The 17,838-nt window shown below is 40.9% G+C and overlaps 1 protein-coding gene across 2 annotated transcripts in view; it reads right to left on the bottom strand.

The window, feature by feature from the left end:
* Positions 1-16,747, bottom strand: part of inpp5a (inositol polyphosphate-5-phosphatase A) — a 148,419-nt gene extending 131,672 nt beyond the window's left edge. The window contains exon 1 of one of the 2 annotated variants that reach the window (XM_067609446.1): positions 16,230-16,747. In XM_067609446.1, the coding sequence (XP_067465547.1) occupies positions 16,230-16,307 (78 nt within the window). In that variant the 5' untranslated portion in view covers positions 16,308-16,747. The remainder of the gene's footprint in view (positions 1-16,229) is intronic. The other variant, XM_067609447.1, reaches the window with a different exon arrangement.
* Positions 16,748-17,838: the final 1,091 nt, after the last annotated feature.

Raw genomic sequence — 17,838 nt, 5'->3', positions numbered from 1 at the left:
TCAGAGCTTAAAGGTTGAAAAACTGGACTAATGCATGACTGGACTGACAAACGTGCAGTGTGATGGATGCAGACCCTTTCTTATTTACACATAAACTCTTGATTCAGAACCAGTGAACAAACAAAGGCCTGCTGCTGAGCTGCAGCTCTGACTAGAGATGCTGCTATTCAGCAGGGCTTAGACTACCTGTGCTCATTTAAGCAGGAGCACTATGAATAGAGCTGTGTTTTTCCATCCATGAATCCTTGAGTGATGTTTTATCCTGCTGCATTACACAAACAACACAAAGGTACATTAATATGTTGAAATTCAATTATGTAGACTTGAAGTAAACTGGAATATTACACAGTATTCCGGTCTACTGATTACTAGAGGTAGTGCTCCAAATAAAGATGAGTGCAACAGAAGAATGTATCAACATAACTAGTGTCGGGGTGTAAAAATAAACTGCACACTGCCTGTAAAACGGATTCATATTCCTAGAATCCATATCCCTGTATCTCTGTGTTAGAGATTTGTAATGAAGATGTGCAACTTGAAGCAACAGCGAGCTAATAATTTTAAACTCATTTTACAAGACAGAAGCACAAAACAGATGCCAGACCTTGTAAACCCTTGTACTCTTTTGTGTCTGACAGTTTTATGTCTATTGGACCGCTTTAAATAGCCTAAGTACATGATTTTTTTTCTGCTGCCATACTATTTCAGTGGTACTGTGAAGCTGGGATATTTCTACAACCCGGCTGACACACTAAGCAAGGCTTGTGCAGGGACGTGTGTTTAAAATTTTTACTTACACAATTTAACAAGGTTTCCATCTGTCACACAGACAAAGCAAATACCTATAAAAGCTAAATGATGAGCATTAGCAGGTGAATAAATGTACTCTTTTTTTTTTTGCAGCAGGCATTCGTCTTCCCTTTCTAACTAGCCTCTTTTCTGGCCAAATTGGGTAATAAAAATCTGTGAAGCAGGCAAGGTAGAGAAGATACCATCTGTTCAGCTGGTATGTGGACTGGTATCTCAGGGCTGGTCTGTCCCATGGAGCCCGAGAGACGAACGGACACTTGTGTGAAGGAGCGATGACAGGCTGCAGGCAAACGGCCAGGGCAACCCTTCACAAGTGTGTGTGTGTGTGTGTGTGAGCATGTGTGTGTTTGTGTGTGTATACGGGCCAAATGTGAAGCCTTTTTCCTTTTATCTAAAGCCTGTCAATCCAACCTCACCACTCAAATCACTGCTTAACTGTCCACTTTTCTGTTCAATGAAAACAATGTTACAAAGAACTGTTGCTGTTTTAGTGACAGATCTTCAGTTCTTTCATCAGTGACGCCAACTCAACCATCTGAAACATCTCTGATACAGCAGAGCTAGAGAAAGGAAAGAAACATCTATAATGAAACACTGACAGTGAAATTCAGAATGTGTCCCTAAGCAAAAAAAGCGTTATTTAGACAAGTCAAATCAGAACTTAACCCTTGAAATACTTGATCCCTACTTGTATTATTGTCTTCTATGCCAACTTCCGCTCTGTTTTTGTCACTGGAAGCGGTTTCCCTGGCCGGGAACCATGGGACCTTTTTCCTGACAACACCGTAAAGAAATAATAGGATGTCTTGGACAAAGATATTGTATACTTGTGGTTGAGGTCTATATATAGCCGCCAGAGGAGAAGCAGAAGTGGTGGAGAGGCGAGGGAGGGTTTGCATTGTTCGAGCTGTCCGCAGTGGAAACTTTACTGTCGGTAGTGGAAGACCAAGTGATAACCCTCAGCAAAGGCCAAAGGGTGATAAGCTAATGAGAGGGATCCCCCCCCCACACACACACACACAGGACTCTTCCGTACACATGAACACATATGTGCTGGAAAACTGGCAAAGCCCCAGTGACAATTTCAGAAACAAAGGGGAAATCAGTGGGGAGTGGTCAAGCCCCCACCCAGCTGTTCCCGACTCAGCAGACAAATCAGCACAGTGCACAATAGAACTGCAGCTAGTCCTGCTTTTTAGCTTTAGTGTTGTGATCACTATTAATAAACACAATGTTCTGTTTCAATTATGGGAAACAATATCTCATTAGTATTTTTTTTCTATTTATATGAAAATGTCTTTCCCTCATTTAATTCATTCCCATAATTGTCTGTTACTGTTGTCCTTATTTACAAAGACGATCATGGATTCCCACTTAATTTGTGAGTAGCTTACATATCAATTTAACATGCATACAGCTGGCAGCTCCTAACAAAAGTCGTTGCACAAGATTTAAAGGTAGGGCTGAACAATATATAGTTATTATATCAAAAATCACACAATGAAAAAGTGCAATTTTCAATTCACAAGAGTCCTGATTTTAATCATAACTTACATAATAAACAAGCTGTAGAAAGTCAAAGTATAAACTGCTGGTTGTTGATTTATATGTAATGACAATGTCTCCAGTAAATTTGAAATGGCGGTAGCTGCTAGCTTGATAGCTCACCTTTTAAAGCTCTGAGTTTGGACGTTCAGGATTCAAAGCGACGGAGCAGCTTGTTGTGTCAGTCTGTGAAGCTAACGTTAGCTCGAGCAGCTACAGTGAAGAGATGTTTCATCATTATGTGTCAGTGTCACACTATCAGATAGACCAGACCAGCAGTTTGTCATTAATACAATAAGTGGTCAAATTTGCGGTTGTTATCAATTATTATGACACCACTTTTGGATGGCATGATTGTATCTGAGTGATGTGAAATATACAGATAATGTAACATCTTTATAAATATGAGCTCAATTGGTCAGTACCTCTATAAAAACTAAGTCACCTTAATTAATGTCAACCACAAATACAGGTCTGCCGTTAAATTTATTTTAAAAAATGATCAAAATTTAGATTGCAATGGCAATATTGCACAGTTAATAACAGCAATTAGATATTTACCACAACACATTAATCCCCATTTAATGCCATCTACCTTAGGCCAGTTTTATGCTCTATGTAAGCAAAATAAAAGGCAATAAATGGGGCATTTCTCACAACAAATAAATTTTAAAAAACTTGTGCCAACACTTATCAGTGTCAGTTTTTGGCTGATAATCAGGCTTAGGTACATTTCACTATTTTAGAATACAGCACTGATCTGATGATCAATATTACAAACAATTAATGTATTCAAAGTAGGCAACACTTCTGGGCCTTCATTTTCTCCAGAAGTGAGGCTGAGAGTGGGAGGACTAATGATGCAGTAATTAAAGCAGGCGCCAAGCTCCAACACTACAGCAGCTTGCTGAGGAGTAACACTCAATACCCCCCCCACCCCCCACCCCCCCACCGTGCAGCTGGCCCTTTATTTGCATCTGAGGGAAGAAAACAACATGAGCATTTTGGATGCAGCACAACAACTGACCTGCAATAACCACAAAACAAATATTTCCAAGTATTGCTTACACAGCTCTACAGACAGCTTTCCACATCGTGCTTTCGCAAGTACATTAAGCTCAAATTTGTGTGTTAGTGTGTGTGCTTGAGTGCGTATTATATATTGCACTCAGTGCATATCTTGGCTTGCCTAAAATGGGAACCGAAGGGTGTCAAACAGTCAAATACTGATGTTCATTGGGAGGGAGTTTTCCATTATGGCTTAGCAAGTTGTTGAGAGAAACCAGACGCAGTTCTCGGTGATAGAGGATATACTTTTAAGCAATGAAACACTCTGATTAATGCACGCACAAAGTTTTTAATTCACCAAAAATGTGTGTTCGTGACCAAATCACGGCCGATATTTATAGCAGCATAGCATACAGTAATACCATCCAGGTGCTCAGACCAACAACATGACTCCGGAGCAGGAAAACCGAACGCAAGAGTCTGGAGGAAAAGTGTAGTCATAAGCGTAGTCAGTACCAGGCCCTGCTTAATGACTTGGCCAGACCAGCTAGTACATTTTCAAGCTGGGGCCACGGTGGAAAAAAAACAATGGCCATAACAGGGAAATATTCACCCACCGACTGTACGTGGAGCTGAGACAATAAGCACTCTCCATCAAAGGCTTAGGGTTAAATAAACACCCGTCCTGCTGGGAATGTGTGGTTGAGTGTGTATGGGAAAAAGATAAAGGGAACTGGTGAGTGTAGAGGTCTCTGCGGGGGATAAAGGGAGCGAGAAGAGAGAAGAAGTGCAACAGTAAGAGAGCCTTTTTCTCTCTGGAATCGTAACACAGTATATGCAAAGAATCTAGACTACAGCTTCTTATCTGGTGAAAGCCTGCAGGTGAAAACTTGCTAATAATCTTCTTCCCCCGAGTGACCAAAATGAACAGTTCTGTCTAACCTGCATAACAAGTTAATCAGAGCATGTCTCAGAGGACTTTACAGAGGAGGACCTGACATGTGACTCTTATCATATGCCCTTCAGATATGTGAGCAGACTTATTTTTTTGTAAGCTGTACATTTGTAAGGAGAGTGAAATTATTCAAATGAGGATTTTTCAGTGGCAATGGCACACAGAGAGTAAAGTCAGCTCAGAAGAATTTAGAAGCAAGGCAGGAGGATAGTAATGTCTGTGTGTCAGTCAGTCAATTTGTTTAAAAAACTATCAGTTGGGTTTAAGGCGCAATTTGCCCTCTGTCATATCTAAATCTAAGATGATAGATGAAGCTTCTTCATAGTGTTGGGCGATATGACCAAAATATCACATCCTGATATAGGTCATCATTTCATATCCTGATAACCATTTTAAATCAACGAATAAATAGTTGGTTCGTGCAAATGCATAACTGGTGATATGGATTGAAGTGCAGTAGATACAAACTCCATTTAAAGGAATAGTTCGCCACTTTTGGGAAGTACATCTAGCATGGTTCTGTCCAAAGATTTAAATGATGTCACAGTACAAGTTGCCAAGTTTGGTACCATCGTGCATGTTCAGAGATCTATGCTAAAAACCTGCGCTCACAGACTGGATCTGGAAACTCTTGGACAGACAGCAAATAAGCACGCTGTTGAATTATTTCTTCAACAATGTGATAATCTACAAGTAAAAATCTAAAAAGTTTGATCAGTTTCAGGGCCAGTTCCTCAATAGCAAACCATAGATTTTATTTTCACCTATCAAAGTCAGTCAAACATGTGTGCAAAGCAAAATCTGCTGATTAACAGGCTAAAATATGCAACTTATTTTTCATTGAAACGTCATATTTTTTTAGTAAACGATGCCATCTTGTATCAGCTCAACTGTAGCAGTGTGCTAGGACAGACAGCACTGTTCACTGTTTTACTTGGACTTTTACTGCAGTCAAATAGTTCAGACTGTATTGGCTGAAAGTTTGAGAACAGACAGAACAATGGCTATAAATAACAGATGCATTCAAATTATGTTGTCTCACAAAAAGGAGACCAATAAAATTATCTTCTGGGTCTTACGAAGCCGCAACGGCGAGTTTGCTTTCACACAGCCAGATCTGGGTTGTAAAGAGAAAACACAGTCTATGGATCAGATTACTCAAACAATTCTTCTTTAACATGATAAAGTCATTTCTGGAATAACTGCATTGATAGTGACGGTATGCTGAGGCTATAAAAATACCACAAAAAGTCAGTAGAAAATCCAGTCTTGCAAAGCTATCCCTTCCATTAATCTAAACTGTAAAGACATGTGATCTCTGTGACCAACATAAAATTTTCTACAACTTTTTTTTTCTTTCTTTTTTCAACAAACCCTGCAGCTGCTGGTGAGCTATCTTGGTGTAATGTGGTGCAAAGCAGGGAGGACAGACTATCTCAAGGCCCTGCTTCTACGACAGCGCGGGTAGGCGCGGAGCCACGGCTCCTTTATTTAAGAAGTTTGGCTTCTGTGGAGATAAAAGAGGTATGAGCACTTCTGTAATCATTCAGTGTGTGTGTGTCACTCCCCTGCAGACTGTGAGAAAACACAGCAGGACGGAGAGAATAGCATGTGCGTGTGTTCATGTGAACGTGTGACTATGACAAACACAGTAAGAGGTGTAAAACCCACATCATCACTACATGTAAGTGTAGTGGACCGTAGATAAAAAAAAATGTAAGTGGACGGGCAGCCTGCTGTTGCTAAGCTAGCTCTTTAAAACACACACTTTGGGTTTACAAGATGAAAGTGAGCCAAATTCCTTTGATAAACACCGCTGACGCAAGCTCCAATACTGCACATAAACTGTGCACAGAAACTCCAGGTATAAACACCAACAATTTCATGACACACAGTTAAAAACATTATCTGCAGACGATCCAAAAGTCTTTACTTGTTTTTTTACTCTGTACAATGTGTTTTTAGATAAAATCATTCAAGTGAGAAAGAAGGTGTGAACTTTCCGACCACATCAATATGCGAACGGAGGAAAAAAAGTCTTATTTCTCATCATGTAAGGGTCCGACCATCCATGTACAACACAGTGCATTAAAGGAGCCGAAACTCCGTTAAAACTGCCGACTGAAAACTTGGCTGTTTTATCATGTACTTGCATTACACATATGTGTGCAGAGCCTTCCCTTTTCTCCGAATGTGAGGTTTTTGACTTTCTTACACCACAGCATTGCATCATGAGGGTGGGATTATTTCAAAAATGATAAACAAACTAACACTGCACTTCCCTGTGCTCAAGACTGCAATAATGCATGACCATTGAGACACTTGCAGAAAAGGTTCTGGTAAAGAAGCATCAGCTGTTTGCAGGATTTTAAAGTCCACATAAAAACACATTTTCTGACTTACTCCTAGTCGTGGCCTTACAGATACTTTTTGATTTCGTGACAAGCTTTTAAGGTATTTCAAACTTGAGACCTATGCAAGGGGAATTCCATTCATCTTCATTATACCAGGGTGTCAACAGAAATCTCAGAAAGATATCTCAAAACATCCGAAGGTAAGAACAAACCTGTCTGATTGGCTAGATATAACCACTGAAGAAAAAGAAAGTCAGAAAATGTCTTTTTTTTTGTGATTTGGGTGAGTTTGGGGTTGAACTTAATGCATGCTGAAGACAAACTTTAACAGCACAAGTACATCATAATATATGAACATAAGTGCACATCAATATTGCTGTAGCTTTTGGTATTAATCCTCTCCTTCATTATCTCTCATTTTACCCTATTAGTTGAATGTGACACAAGCACTGAAAACATTGTAGATACACTCAACTCTTCTTCAAACACAATGAATGACGCAACAGACAAACATGTCTGGACGTGGAGGTAATCCACAGTGTGTATTCTGTCTTCAGGTAACTTCTCTCCGCATGTCAGCTAGCATTCAGCTGCTGAAGCGTCATGGCTCCGAGGCTACGGGGCTGTAACGCTGCAGCAACATGAATGCACTATTGGCACGGTAGCACCGTATCAGCCCTATATGTTTACAAGCACGGAGCTCTCTGTGCTTAACCTGATACTCAAGTAACCTATTTTTGTGTTGATGTATGTACTGTAAATGTCACGAATGGCTTAGAATAACCCAGTTATGGCTCACACATGAGAAATCAGGTTAGGATGCCTCATTTGCTGCCGTAGTAAACAATTTACGGCTGGTTCTGAAACGCTTGACCCTTTTTTATGGTTGTCAGTGTTGCCCTGATGCTATGTTTTGATGTCAACAAAAAGTGGCAGCGAGCAGTATTAATTAAATAGTACACCAATAACTAATTTAGAGCTCTACATAGCTTCCTGTCTTTTGCGTGCGATGTTATTTACTCCAGCAAGAGTTGACTGTTACCTCCTGTACAATTAACGGATATAGATGTCATATAAAACCAGTCAAAAAGATCCTCGACGTCAAGTGTTATTTGATGTAATCTATGTCATCTCCTCTGTGGCTGATATAACAGCAACAAGTTGAACATGACTGAACACGATAAGAAACGACAACTTGATACTGGGGGCGACTGAACCCCGAATTGTTGTCTCACCAGGCAATCTTATGAATGAGTACTTGGCTTCATCAGTGGGATGGGTGGGGAATGGGGGGGAGGGGGGCTGGGGGGTGTCCCTCTCTGGCTTTCCCATCCTGGATAATTATGGCTCTTGGAGTGAACCCAAGCTTCCCTTACTCTGCATCGACACTCCCACCCTTATCCCAGTTTCTTATCTGTGTCCAATGGGGCCTGGCTGTTCATTGTCCCATTCTGCTCACATACACATGCACACATTCAATTAAATCCTCCTGAGCAAGGGAGGTGGGGGGTGGGGGGGAGGTCAGTGAACTCTGGAAAAAGTTGTTGACCCACTGTAAAGTCCCTGTCTCGTGTTATATATTACAGAGAGAGTCAGTGTGTATGTCTGTCTCCGGATTCACATATATGTCTGTGCATGCGTCATTTCCCCCGAGAGACCTCCACTGTAAACTCCCCTGTCTGGTTCTGAGTGACTGCTTATTTTGCCTGGTAAGATCAACAGCTCAGGCAAGCCGGGGGGGACAGATGGTTCTCCACATCAGCAACATAATCATTTCCACACCTCTGCTGATTTGGGCCTAAACAGACTCTCCTGCTCTGTGTTGTTCCTGGAACATGGTGACCTGACTCAGCACCTGGGAGATACAGCTCAGGAAAAACAGCCTGATAAGCTCTGTGTACAAAGACGATACAGTGCAAACAAACAGGAGGATAAAATGATGTCATACCCTCAATAATTCATTACAATATGTACGAGGCCACATTGAGTAGTAGTGTGAAATCTCTGATTTTACCAGATAACATAAGGTTGTTGAATTTCCTAAGTTGGATTAAAGTCTGGCGTGAATCACATGGAGCATCTACAGTACAACCTCAGCTCTGTCCAGTTTTGGAAATATGAGCGACCGAAAAAACAACTCAAAAACAGAAACATGTCAGAGCTCAGGTTTGTCTGAGTGAGGTGACCCGAGACTTCCAAGAGAGCCTTGAAGCAATTTGTGTGCAGTCAGGAAGCGATATGACTAAAGTAAGGGAAGTGGCCATGAAAAATACACATTTAAAAAAGCAGAGGACCACCATGCACACATCCATACAGGGGGTGGGTCAACATCCACACATCTTCACGAAATATGTGGTTTTAGCTGGTGTGCTAGCCAGTGGAGAACATGCTAGCACAAGTCAGTTTTCTCTGTACTAAGCATTTAACTGCACCCCGGGATTCTCTGCTCTCAGGATTTTAGATCATTTCATGAGTTAGTGAAGAGCTCCAAGCTCAATAAGTTCACACAGTTAATTCAAAAGACATATTTGGACCAGTGATTCCTGTTTTTTAACTGGGATATAAATTATTCCTCTTTTATTGAGCAGTATATAGCTTCCTCCATTTTATACTCTCTGTCCCAAAGTGGAAATCAACTCAAAAAATTTGAGCAGATTTACTTCACCCCCACGGGCAAATCCTCTGATCGCAGCAATTCAAATGAGATTAATTAAATTTCCCGTATTAAATGATGGTGTGACCGGGCCTTTACAGTCGACAAAGCTTTGTATGTCTGGAATTCCTATAATTGCTTATCAATGGAATGATTTCATTAAAAGTTTATGGTTTTCCCAATTATTTCAGATGAACACTATAAATTAAACCTGCCACTGCAAAACAGCTGAAGATGAAAGTGGTGATGTCGACAGAAAACTATTACTCCTTAATAAGATAAACGTTGCCTAATTATTTTCCAAGGCATTTTGTTGAAGCTAACTTGTTGACTGTCCTGCTGTTACAGCGACAGGCTGTAACAAGTCGGTGAAGTCTGGCATACATTCCATCATTAGAGTGAGTGGCTGTGTGAAGACAACCCAGACCACTGAGTTACCTCTCAGAACAGGGAAAAATATTATCCTGGAGGGACATAATCTTTCACCCCTATTGACAGTCTGGAGTCTGTGCAGAGTGGTCTACAGCTGCAGGGCTTTCCTCTAGACTTTAACACTATCATACAGGCGACAGTTTTCCACTTCCAAAATGAGATTTTCATGCAAATCATCACACATACAACAGCATACCACATGCAAAACATGTTGTCTGAGAGTCTGATTCACAACATTTATGAAGCAATCTCATTTTGTTGTGCATTACGCAAATAGGTTTCATTTTAAAATCAAAGTATATTGACAGGGCAGGGAATTATACTGAGATATTTTTCTAATATCTTGCATTTTTATAAGACTTTTTTGATAAAATAAGGCAGTAATAAAGAATTTAAGATGATAACCGAATGTGAATACAGTATGTTTGAATGCCTTTGGCTTCCCGATGCCTGCTGGTGGCAGCTTCCAGCTCTTTCCAACATCTTTTCCTTTTGAAATTCTAATTCCCTGTTATGACAGGATGGAGGAGGGCAGAGCAGGGAGAACACCAAAATAGCATCATCTGATCTTTCTTTCATAAACTTTTCCACTCCTGCAGCAATACACTGGAACAGAGTTTGGCAGAGGACGAAAAGCGAAATCAAGCTGTCGGATGAAGTATTTAGTCACAGTCTCTGCTGTTGAGCTTCTCCTCATAAAACCTGAGCTAAAACATGGAGTGTTGGACACAAACTAAAGACTTGATTTTAAGAATAAAGCTATTCTCACATCATTAGCTTTCTCCATTTCAACTTCTTATCGGCACAGCATCACGTCTGGGATCACATTTTTGAACTTCATACATTGCTGCTATTGCCAACACTGTAACTACAAACGCTGCATGCTCAATTACATTATTCAGTTAAGGAATTCACTACCAACGACCATGTGACTATAATCTAAATATAGTTTCCTGGGTCTATGCTGGCTGCAGTAACATCTTTACATGTTTATAAAGGAAAATACAGTTTGGCCGCACTGCTCCTCTCCACTAATGAGATGCAGAGGACTGAATTTTGTAATGACAAACACAAATGAAATGCTTAAAAACCACCAAAAAAAACACATTGTGTAATAGTCATTGAAGACAGGGAGCAGCGTGCGCACAGCTTCCAGGTTTGAGGACACAGTCAGGCAGGTATTTTTTCCTGCTCTGTTCTATCTTTAGTGGTGTAAATATGGCAGCTCAGTGGGGTCCAGGCAGTGATAGCCTGAGCTAATGAGCTGTCAGTGGACAGGAGAGGGAGAAACAGAGGGAGTGGGGGGGGGGGGGGGGGGGGGGGTGAGACATGATGAAAAATAAGTTGGAAAACAAAACCCACAAGGGGGGCTATTCATAGTAATCCATTGCATCACCATATGGTCATTTTGGGCTTGGCAAACAGGAGGTGTATGTAATCAAAAACAGAGTGGTTGTAATCAAAAGGAAACCACAGCCAGTGACCGGTGTTTACTGCAGTGGAAGCACTTGAGGAGAATGTAGGAACCGTCATTAGATTCATAGGAACAGAGAGGAGTCATTGTCTTCCAAAACATCTCATCGGCTTACATCTACAGCTATAAAAGGTAGTAGGAGAGTTGGCATCAGTTTGTCAGATTTTAATCATTTGGCTTAATCCATCGGAGCTTTCCTCTGGAAAATCTCCAAAAGTCATGATATGATCTCTCTATTACTGTCAGCGAGCCAGTCTGAGTTACCACCACACAAACACATGGCAGAGCGGACAGGAACACTCACATCACACCTATACTTTGTTGTGTTTGGACCAAACCGTAGTAGGAAAGTTGACTTTTTTTGCTGGGTTCATTTAGGTTCACGCTGCAGAGCTGCAAGCAAACCGAGGCCTGTAAACACAACTGACAAAGACTCATAAGTGGCTCATTCACTGGACTGAGCTGTGGTATCTGTGGTAAAGTTCTGAGTGGTGGAGGAAGTTAAATCAACTGGATTCCAGTCCCTGCAACTTAAGTGAAGCATGATGGACGCATCTGCACAGGCTTGTCTGTGATATATTTTCTCAGATGTTCCTGCCAGATAAGGAAAACACGAACATTATCGGAATATGAGAAAGCAACCCAGGTGGCAGCTTGTGCTCGACACTTAATTGTTTGTTGAGTTAGGTTTTCCATGGATGAATTTCAACCACTGAATTTTACACTCTGGAGTCATTTCCTGCTTCTTTGTTGGTACAGTAGATTACATTCACACTTCAAGAACTACACCTCCATCCTCTTGTAAAATAACAAAAGCTGCACTGCACTGCAGGCGTCATGGTGTGGTTATTTGGTGACACCCAAGTCCAGTAAGATCCCACCTGGTTAAACAAACCCAACTACAAAGGAAAACACGTAAGAGCTCTTCAAACAGTTTTTAAGTGAAACATGCCCATGTATTGGCATGAATTTCCAACTTAAGTTCAACTCAGCTGTAACGGTTAGCTAATAAAGACTCATATCTATCATCAGCTTCGTCTGGTCTTCAGTGCTGCGCCACAGGTCTGCTACTGACTGACATGTTTTGATGAGGTTTGTGAGATACCACCGTGGCATTTCAAAGGATCGCCTGGATCAAGCAAGTCATTCACAACCTCATTAACTTACTTATAACTATCTAGGCTATCTTTCCTGTGGTGGATGTTAGTGGGCATGACAATGTCAGACAGCTGACAGTTAAGCAGGATAATTAATCAGCTTCATCTACTGTACGCTGAACTGTGAGTTAAAGGCTGACTTTAGATCAGGAATCCTGCAGAACCCATGGGATTCCTGCAGTGTCTTCCCACTGTGTCTTGAGGATGGGAACGGATGATAAAGTCAAGCCTGGGGAGAAGATATCCTGAGGCTTTGGAGGACTTAATGTATGTTATAACTTCACCATCGCCTGGGAGCCTTTTAATATGCAGAAACTGTTTCAGCACAGCATTTATCATTATTATCATTATTTGCTCAACATAAATTGAGAAAATCTGTTACCCAGGAGGCAGATTTTGAGCTCTATCAGTGAATTGTCAAAAGCTCAACAAAACTAAACATGAGAAATGCTGTATTTGACTGAAACTGGATAACACTACAAGTAACAGAACCAGGACAGAATCTGATGGGAATAAATAAATCAAGACCAGACAGAAGTGGAAGAAAATTTCGGTCATGTATCATCTTCTACTGTGTGTGGTGATTCAAGTGTAGTACAGTTACATCAGCCTCTTGCTGCTCCCTTAAAAGCTGAACCTTGTTGTGTTTGAACTGACCAGATGACCAACTGCAAAACTTAAGAAACAAACAATCCAGCTCTCAGCTGGAGGGGTTACTTTACCTTTAAAAAACACAAAAGTAAGCATGGGAGACTCAACAAAAAGCAAATAAAGGTAAACTCTTGAAAGCCATTTTAAACACGGGGGAGAAAACAATGTTTTCCATCATAATTAGATTGACAGAGAGCCAGATTGAAAGACTGGAAAATGGCTTAGGCTTGAGAGTGACTGTTTGTCTTCTGCTTTAGATACTGTTCAGACAATAACTAATAACTGGATCAGGATAATAGCCAAATGGGCTGGATGGAGATTATTTGCCATAATGAATAACAGTGTGAAAGGAATAACCAGAGCTGTGTTATGAGGGTAGAAAAATACTGAGTCATCTAACTGCAAAACAGCGTCTCGGAACAACATTATTGTGTGACTAAATAATTACAGCAAGGCACTGAGACTGGCTGAGACAGAGGTTCTATTCCCTGCTGTTTGTGGGCACAGTCCGGGCCTTTAATGTGTTTTGTATGTTAAAAATACACTGATACTGTATGTTTATTTAATTTGCTCATATCCTGACCTTTAGACCCTAGTATGGGTCCAGCTCCAGTGAGACCTTACAGTGATCCATGATGGAGCTCGATAGCTTCTTTCATTAGATCCTACCTGCTTCTTTCCAAACCCCACATCCCCAATTTGTCTGCCTGGTGCCCAAATGGTGATAAAAAAAATTCTCAGACTTTGGAAGGCTCCCTCCAGAACCATAGAGGACATTATGCAACTTTCACTGGCTATGTCCTGACATGATGAATAAACTGAACTTAGTGTGTAAAATCAGTGAAGTGCTCCTTTCAGTTTATTGTTAAACTTAAAATTATACAGATAAAAAGATTCAAAGTGTATATGAAATCTGGGTAGTAGCAGTAAGTCAAGTCAAATTTATTTATATAGCTCAACATCATAAATTGCTTTAAAATTTATACAACATCCTCTATCCTTCGAGCAACTCAGATCAACTCTGATAAGGAAAAACTCATAGACATGCAACAGATGTTGTGTGTAGCAGTAAAGGCAGCAGTTCTGGACTAACGGCATTAAAGTAATAATGTTAGTTGAATCTAATTTCTTCAACTCTTCAAATGCAGGAGACGATATAGGGTTTCAGGAGGCGGCCAGTTTCAGTAAGCTTAGGACGCACTGACTTTCAGAACAAACCGAGTGAGTCGGACTGACTGTGTCCACTGTGCTCTCTACGCGCTCCAAATTTTATCTGCGTCACTCCAATCTAAACTTTAAAACCCGAGGCGTCAAGCTCCCAGGGGCACGACAGTATGACAACGCCGCCCAACATCATCCGATCCTAAATGCACCCATCAGTCGCTGACATTTGTTCAGAGCTGTCTTATCCTGTCATTCTATCTCCCTCCTACACCTTCAATCAACAGGACGGAAAAAAAAAATCTGTGTATATTTTATGCTAAAGGTTTGAATCGACACTTGCAGAGTGGCACTCCTTGTTCAAACACACCACAACTGTATGTTAAGAGTGTGTTTACATTTGTAATGGCTATAAACACAGAAGCCTGCAGCCGCAGAAATCAAGCTCTATGAGATGACATGGGAATATACGTCCAACTTTATCGGGGTCTCGTTAGGCCACCATAACACAGAATCTTTTCATCTACATAAGATCTAAATTTGGAGACGGCGTTAAAAGCATTCCACAAAGACTTCATTCAACTTTCATATGCATCAAAAAGGGGAACCAGCACACTGAAGACTATAGACTCATACTGAATCCAATCAGCACATCTACTCATAGAAGGAAACATGCTATAATGTGCATTTTGACTCAGTCTGTTCAAAGTCTGGTGGAGCAAAAAAAAAAAAAAAAATTCCACGAGACACCCAAAGCTGGGCGCTTGTGAGAGACAGGCTATTTATAGGCTTACTCCAGAGAGGGAAACAGCTCTTCCCTCATGTTTGGGATCAGCACTTCACACGGGTGAAAGGAAGGGGGGGGAAGAGGGAGACTCACCATTGACACAACACTGAAAGTGACACAAAGTGTTTAAACTTGAAACATTTAGTCAACATATGAGTTACACTTTCCACCATAATTTAGTGCCATCAGATACCAAGCTACAGCCTAAGATAGAAGAAGGAAAGAGTCCAAATTTATGATAACAGCTACAGATAGCATTCAACAGCATGCACAGGCACTCCTTAGGAGACCTGACACACCTATTTTTACACAGAACATGGTTTTGCTTTCTTCAGCCAAACAAGTGTGTTGCTTTAAAGTGACTATTCAAATACTGCTTGCTCTTATAATGGTGCAAATAGGACATTGGTGCGTGTGTGTGTGCAGCGTCAGTTTTTATCATAACACACACTACTCACAGCTTACGAAATATCCTGCGTCTTGTGTTCAGTGAGATACTACAGGGCAGCCATGACATGAATAAAAAAATTAACTGGAAGGTGTCAAAACATCAGTTGCCCCACTCTATGTTGCAGAAAAAACTGTCATGTGTAATGAGTGAAGTGCTTCTTATCTAATATCTTGTCTTGTGAAACTGTTGTCAACAAAGAAAAAACTAAAAAAAAGATATGCAACCACTGATATCAGTAAAGATCTATTACACTTTTAGCAGTATATTGTTTGTACTGCTTTTTAAAACTTACACAAGTTTAACTGTATTGTCTGTGATGCATACAAACATTTTACATCAGCCTAAAAGGTGATTGTACTCTGCAAAGGTCAAGAGCTTCTGCACACTTGTAGTTAAGGTTGGATATATGATAACAACTGGATCTTGTGTTGGTCATGTTAACACTACAGTAGTGATACAGGTGATGACCAGTGCTCATATCTTTACCTAGCCATTCATACAGGACAGGCAGAAAACATGAAAGAAAAAGTGGGTCATTGCATATGTAGAATACATAGGTTTTAACACATGGAGCTAGCATGTGTCTTTATGGTTATTATGAAAGGCCCATGTGTTCATACATGAGAGTATAGGTGTTCAGGCGAGTCGTGACCAGCTGAGACGTTATTTAGCATCACATAAAGGAGTTAACTGTGTGTAAAAAAAAAAAAAAAAAAAAAAAAACAATTACAAGCACAACACTGGTGTAAACAGACAGCTGACAGACAGCGTGTATCAACGGGGAAACTCACATCCTCGAACAGGGATCCGACGTTGGCGGTCACCAGCAGTATTCCTGTGCCCTGCGCTGTTGTCAGCTTCCCTGCCATAATTCTCTCTCGCAGGTGGGTCGGGGGACTTGAACAGCGCACTTTACAGGTAAGAAGCGGAAAAAACAAACAAACAAACAGGAGCCGGCGAATGTCTCACGAAACTGGTTAGAACACTGAGAATTTGCGACTGAAGCCGGGGTTGAGGCGGCTCGGCTGGAGCATATTTTTCAGCAGTGGCCGCGCATCTACTAGGAGTTGCTTTGCAGTAGAAGGTCCGTTTGGCGGCGGCGGTTAGCGTGCTGGTGCTCTCGTGCTACTTTTTCACGTTCAGAGCCATCGTAAAAGTTTCCGTTTTAATCCACGGCGAGTGCTTGAGGGCTCTGGCTCATTTCAGCGAGGAGTGTTTCCCCAGCTTTGTGCAGTGTAAAAAGTCTCCCTCCTAAAGCAGGACTCTCTGCCAGGACCATTGCCTTCACTGTTTAGAGAGGATAGGCTGGAGTCCTTCACTGCTCTGACGTCACCGTGCCAATGGAAACACGGGGCTCTCTTAAAGGGCCAGCGCACCGTAAACACAGCAGCTCCCCTTCTCACGTCACGACGTCCATTATCGGACACAGCTGGGCAACCCCACGGTCTTTTTCAGTATGTCCACCACTTATGTTGCCTGCAACTGGAAATTAAAGATCCCCTCCAAACATGTTTTAAGATGTATATAGATATGCTCTACTTTGAATATTAATTTGTCTGGTATGTTTTTTTCACAAAAAAGCTCAATTATCTTGTTGAAATCCTTAAAATTACATCTACCCTTTCTCCCTCATTAATAATTCCAGAATATACAAATATGCAAATATTTTTCATTTCTGAAGTTTAACTGTTGGACACAAGATGTCTCCTATTTCACTGTAGAGTCCATTCTCAGTGTTTGTGCACTGGAGACTTCAAGTTTCCATATTATACTTGTGTGAGTTGAATGTTGAACCACAACTGGCTTACAAACTATTTATGATGTCACAAATCCTGCTCATAGACCCATCCACTGAAATTGGATTTTTAATCAACACAGAGACACTGTCACTTTCAGCAGATGAATGTGAAAACAGTCTTCTAGTGTCAAACTCTGCACATACATCATTCTGCACAGTGAAGCTCAAACATCCAACGGTAGGAACAAAAAGAAAGACACATTTTTGAGTGGAAGGGGACTTTAAGCAACTGTCTTATTTACATAAACTATTTCTATTTTTCTCATAATGGACAACAATATTCCATGTATTTGAATGAAATCTACATGTTAATGGCATGGGCTGATGGAGTGCTTTCCATGAACGGGTTAAAATTATAGAAGCAATGCTTTCAATGAACAGCTTCAAGGTTCAGAGACATACATACAACAATGTAACCTCTTTGTCATGGCATACTTATCCATGAATCTCACTGATGCCATGTGTCCTTGAGGATGCCACAGGCATGGTTTATATCTGACACAAGCAAACACGAGCTTGTTCATCCTTCATGTAGAAACAACTGAACACATTCAGTTGAAATTGCAGTTAAAATCTAGTCCACCGGGACCACATTGAACCAC

Source organism: Thunnus thynnus, chromosome 14 (genome assembly GCF_963924715.1).
Source record: "Thunnus thynnus chromosome 14, fThuThy2.1, whole genome shotgun sequence".
Classification (NCBI taxonomy): domain Eukaryota; kingdom Metazoa; phylum Chordata; class Actinopteri; order Scombriformes; family Scombridae; genus Thunnus; species Thunnus thynnus.
The sequence above is the reverse complement of the archived record's forward strand: the minus strand, read 5'-3'. Positions and strand labels throughout refer to the sequence as shown.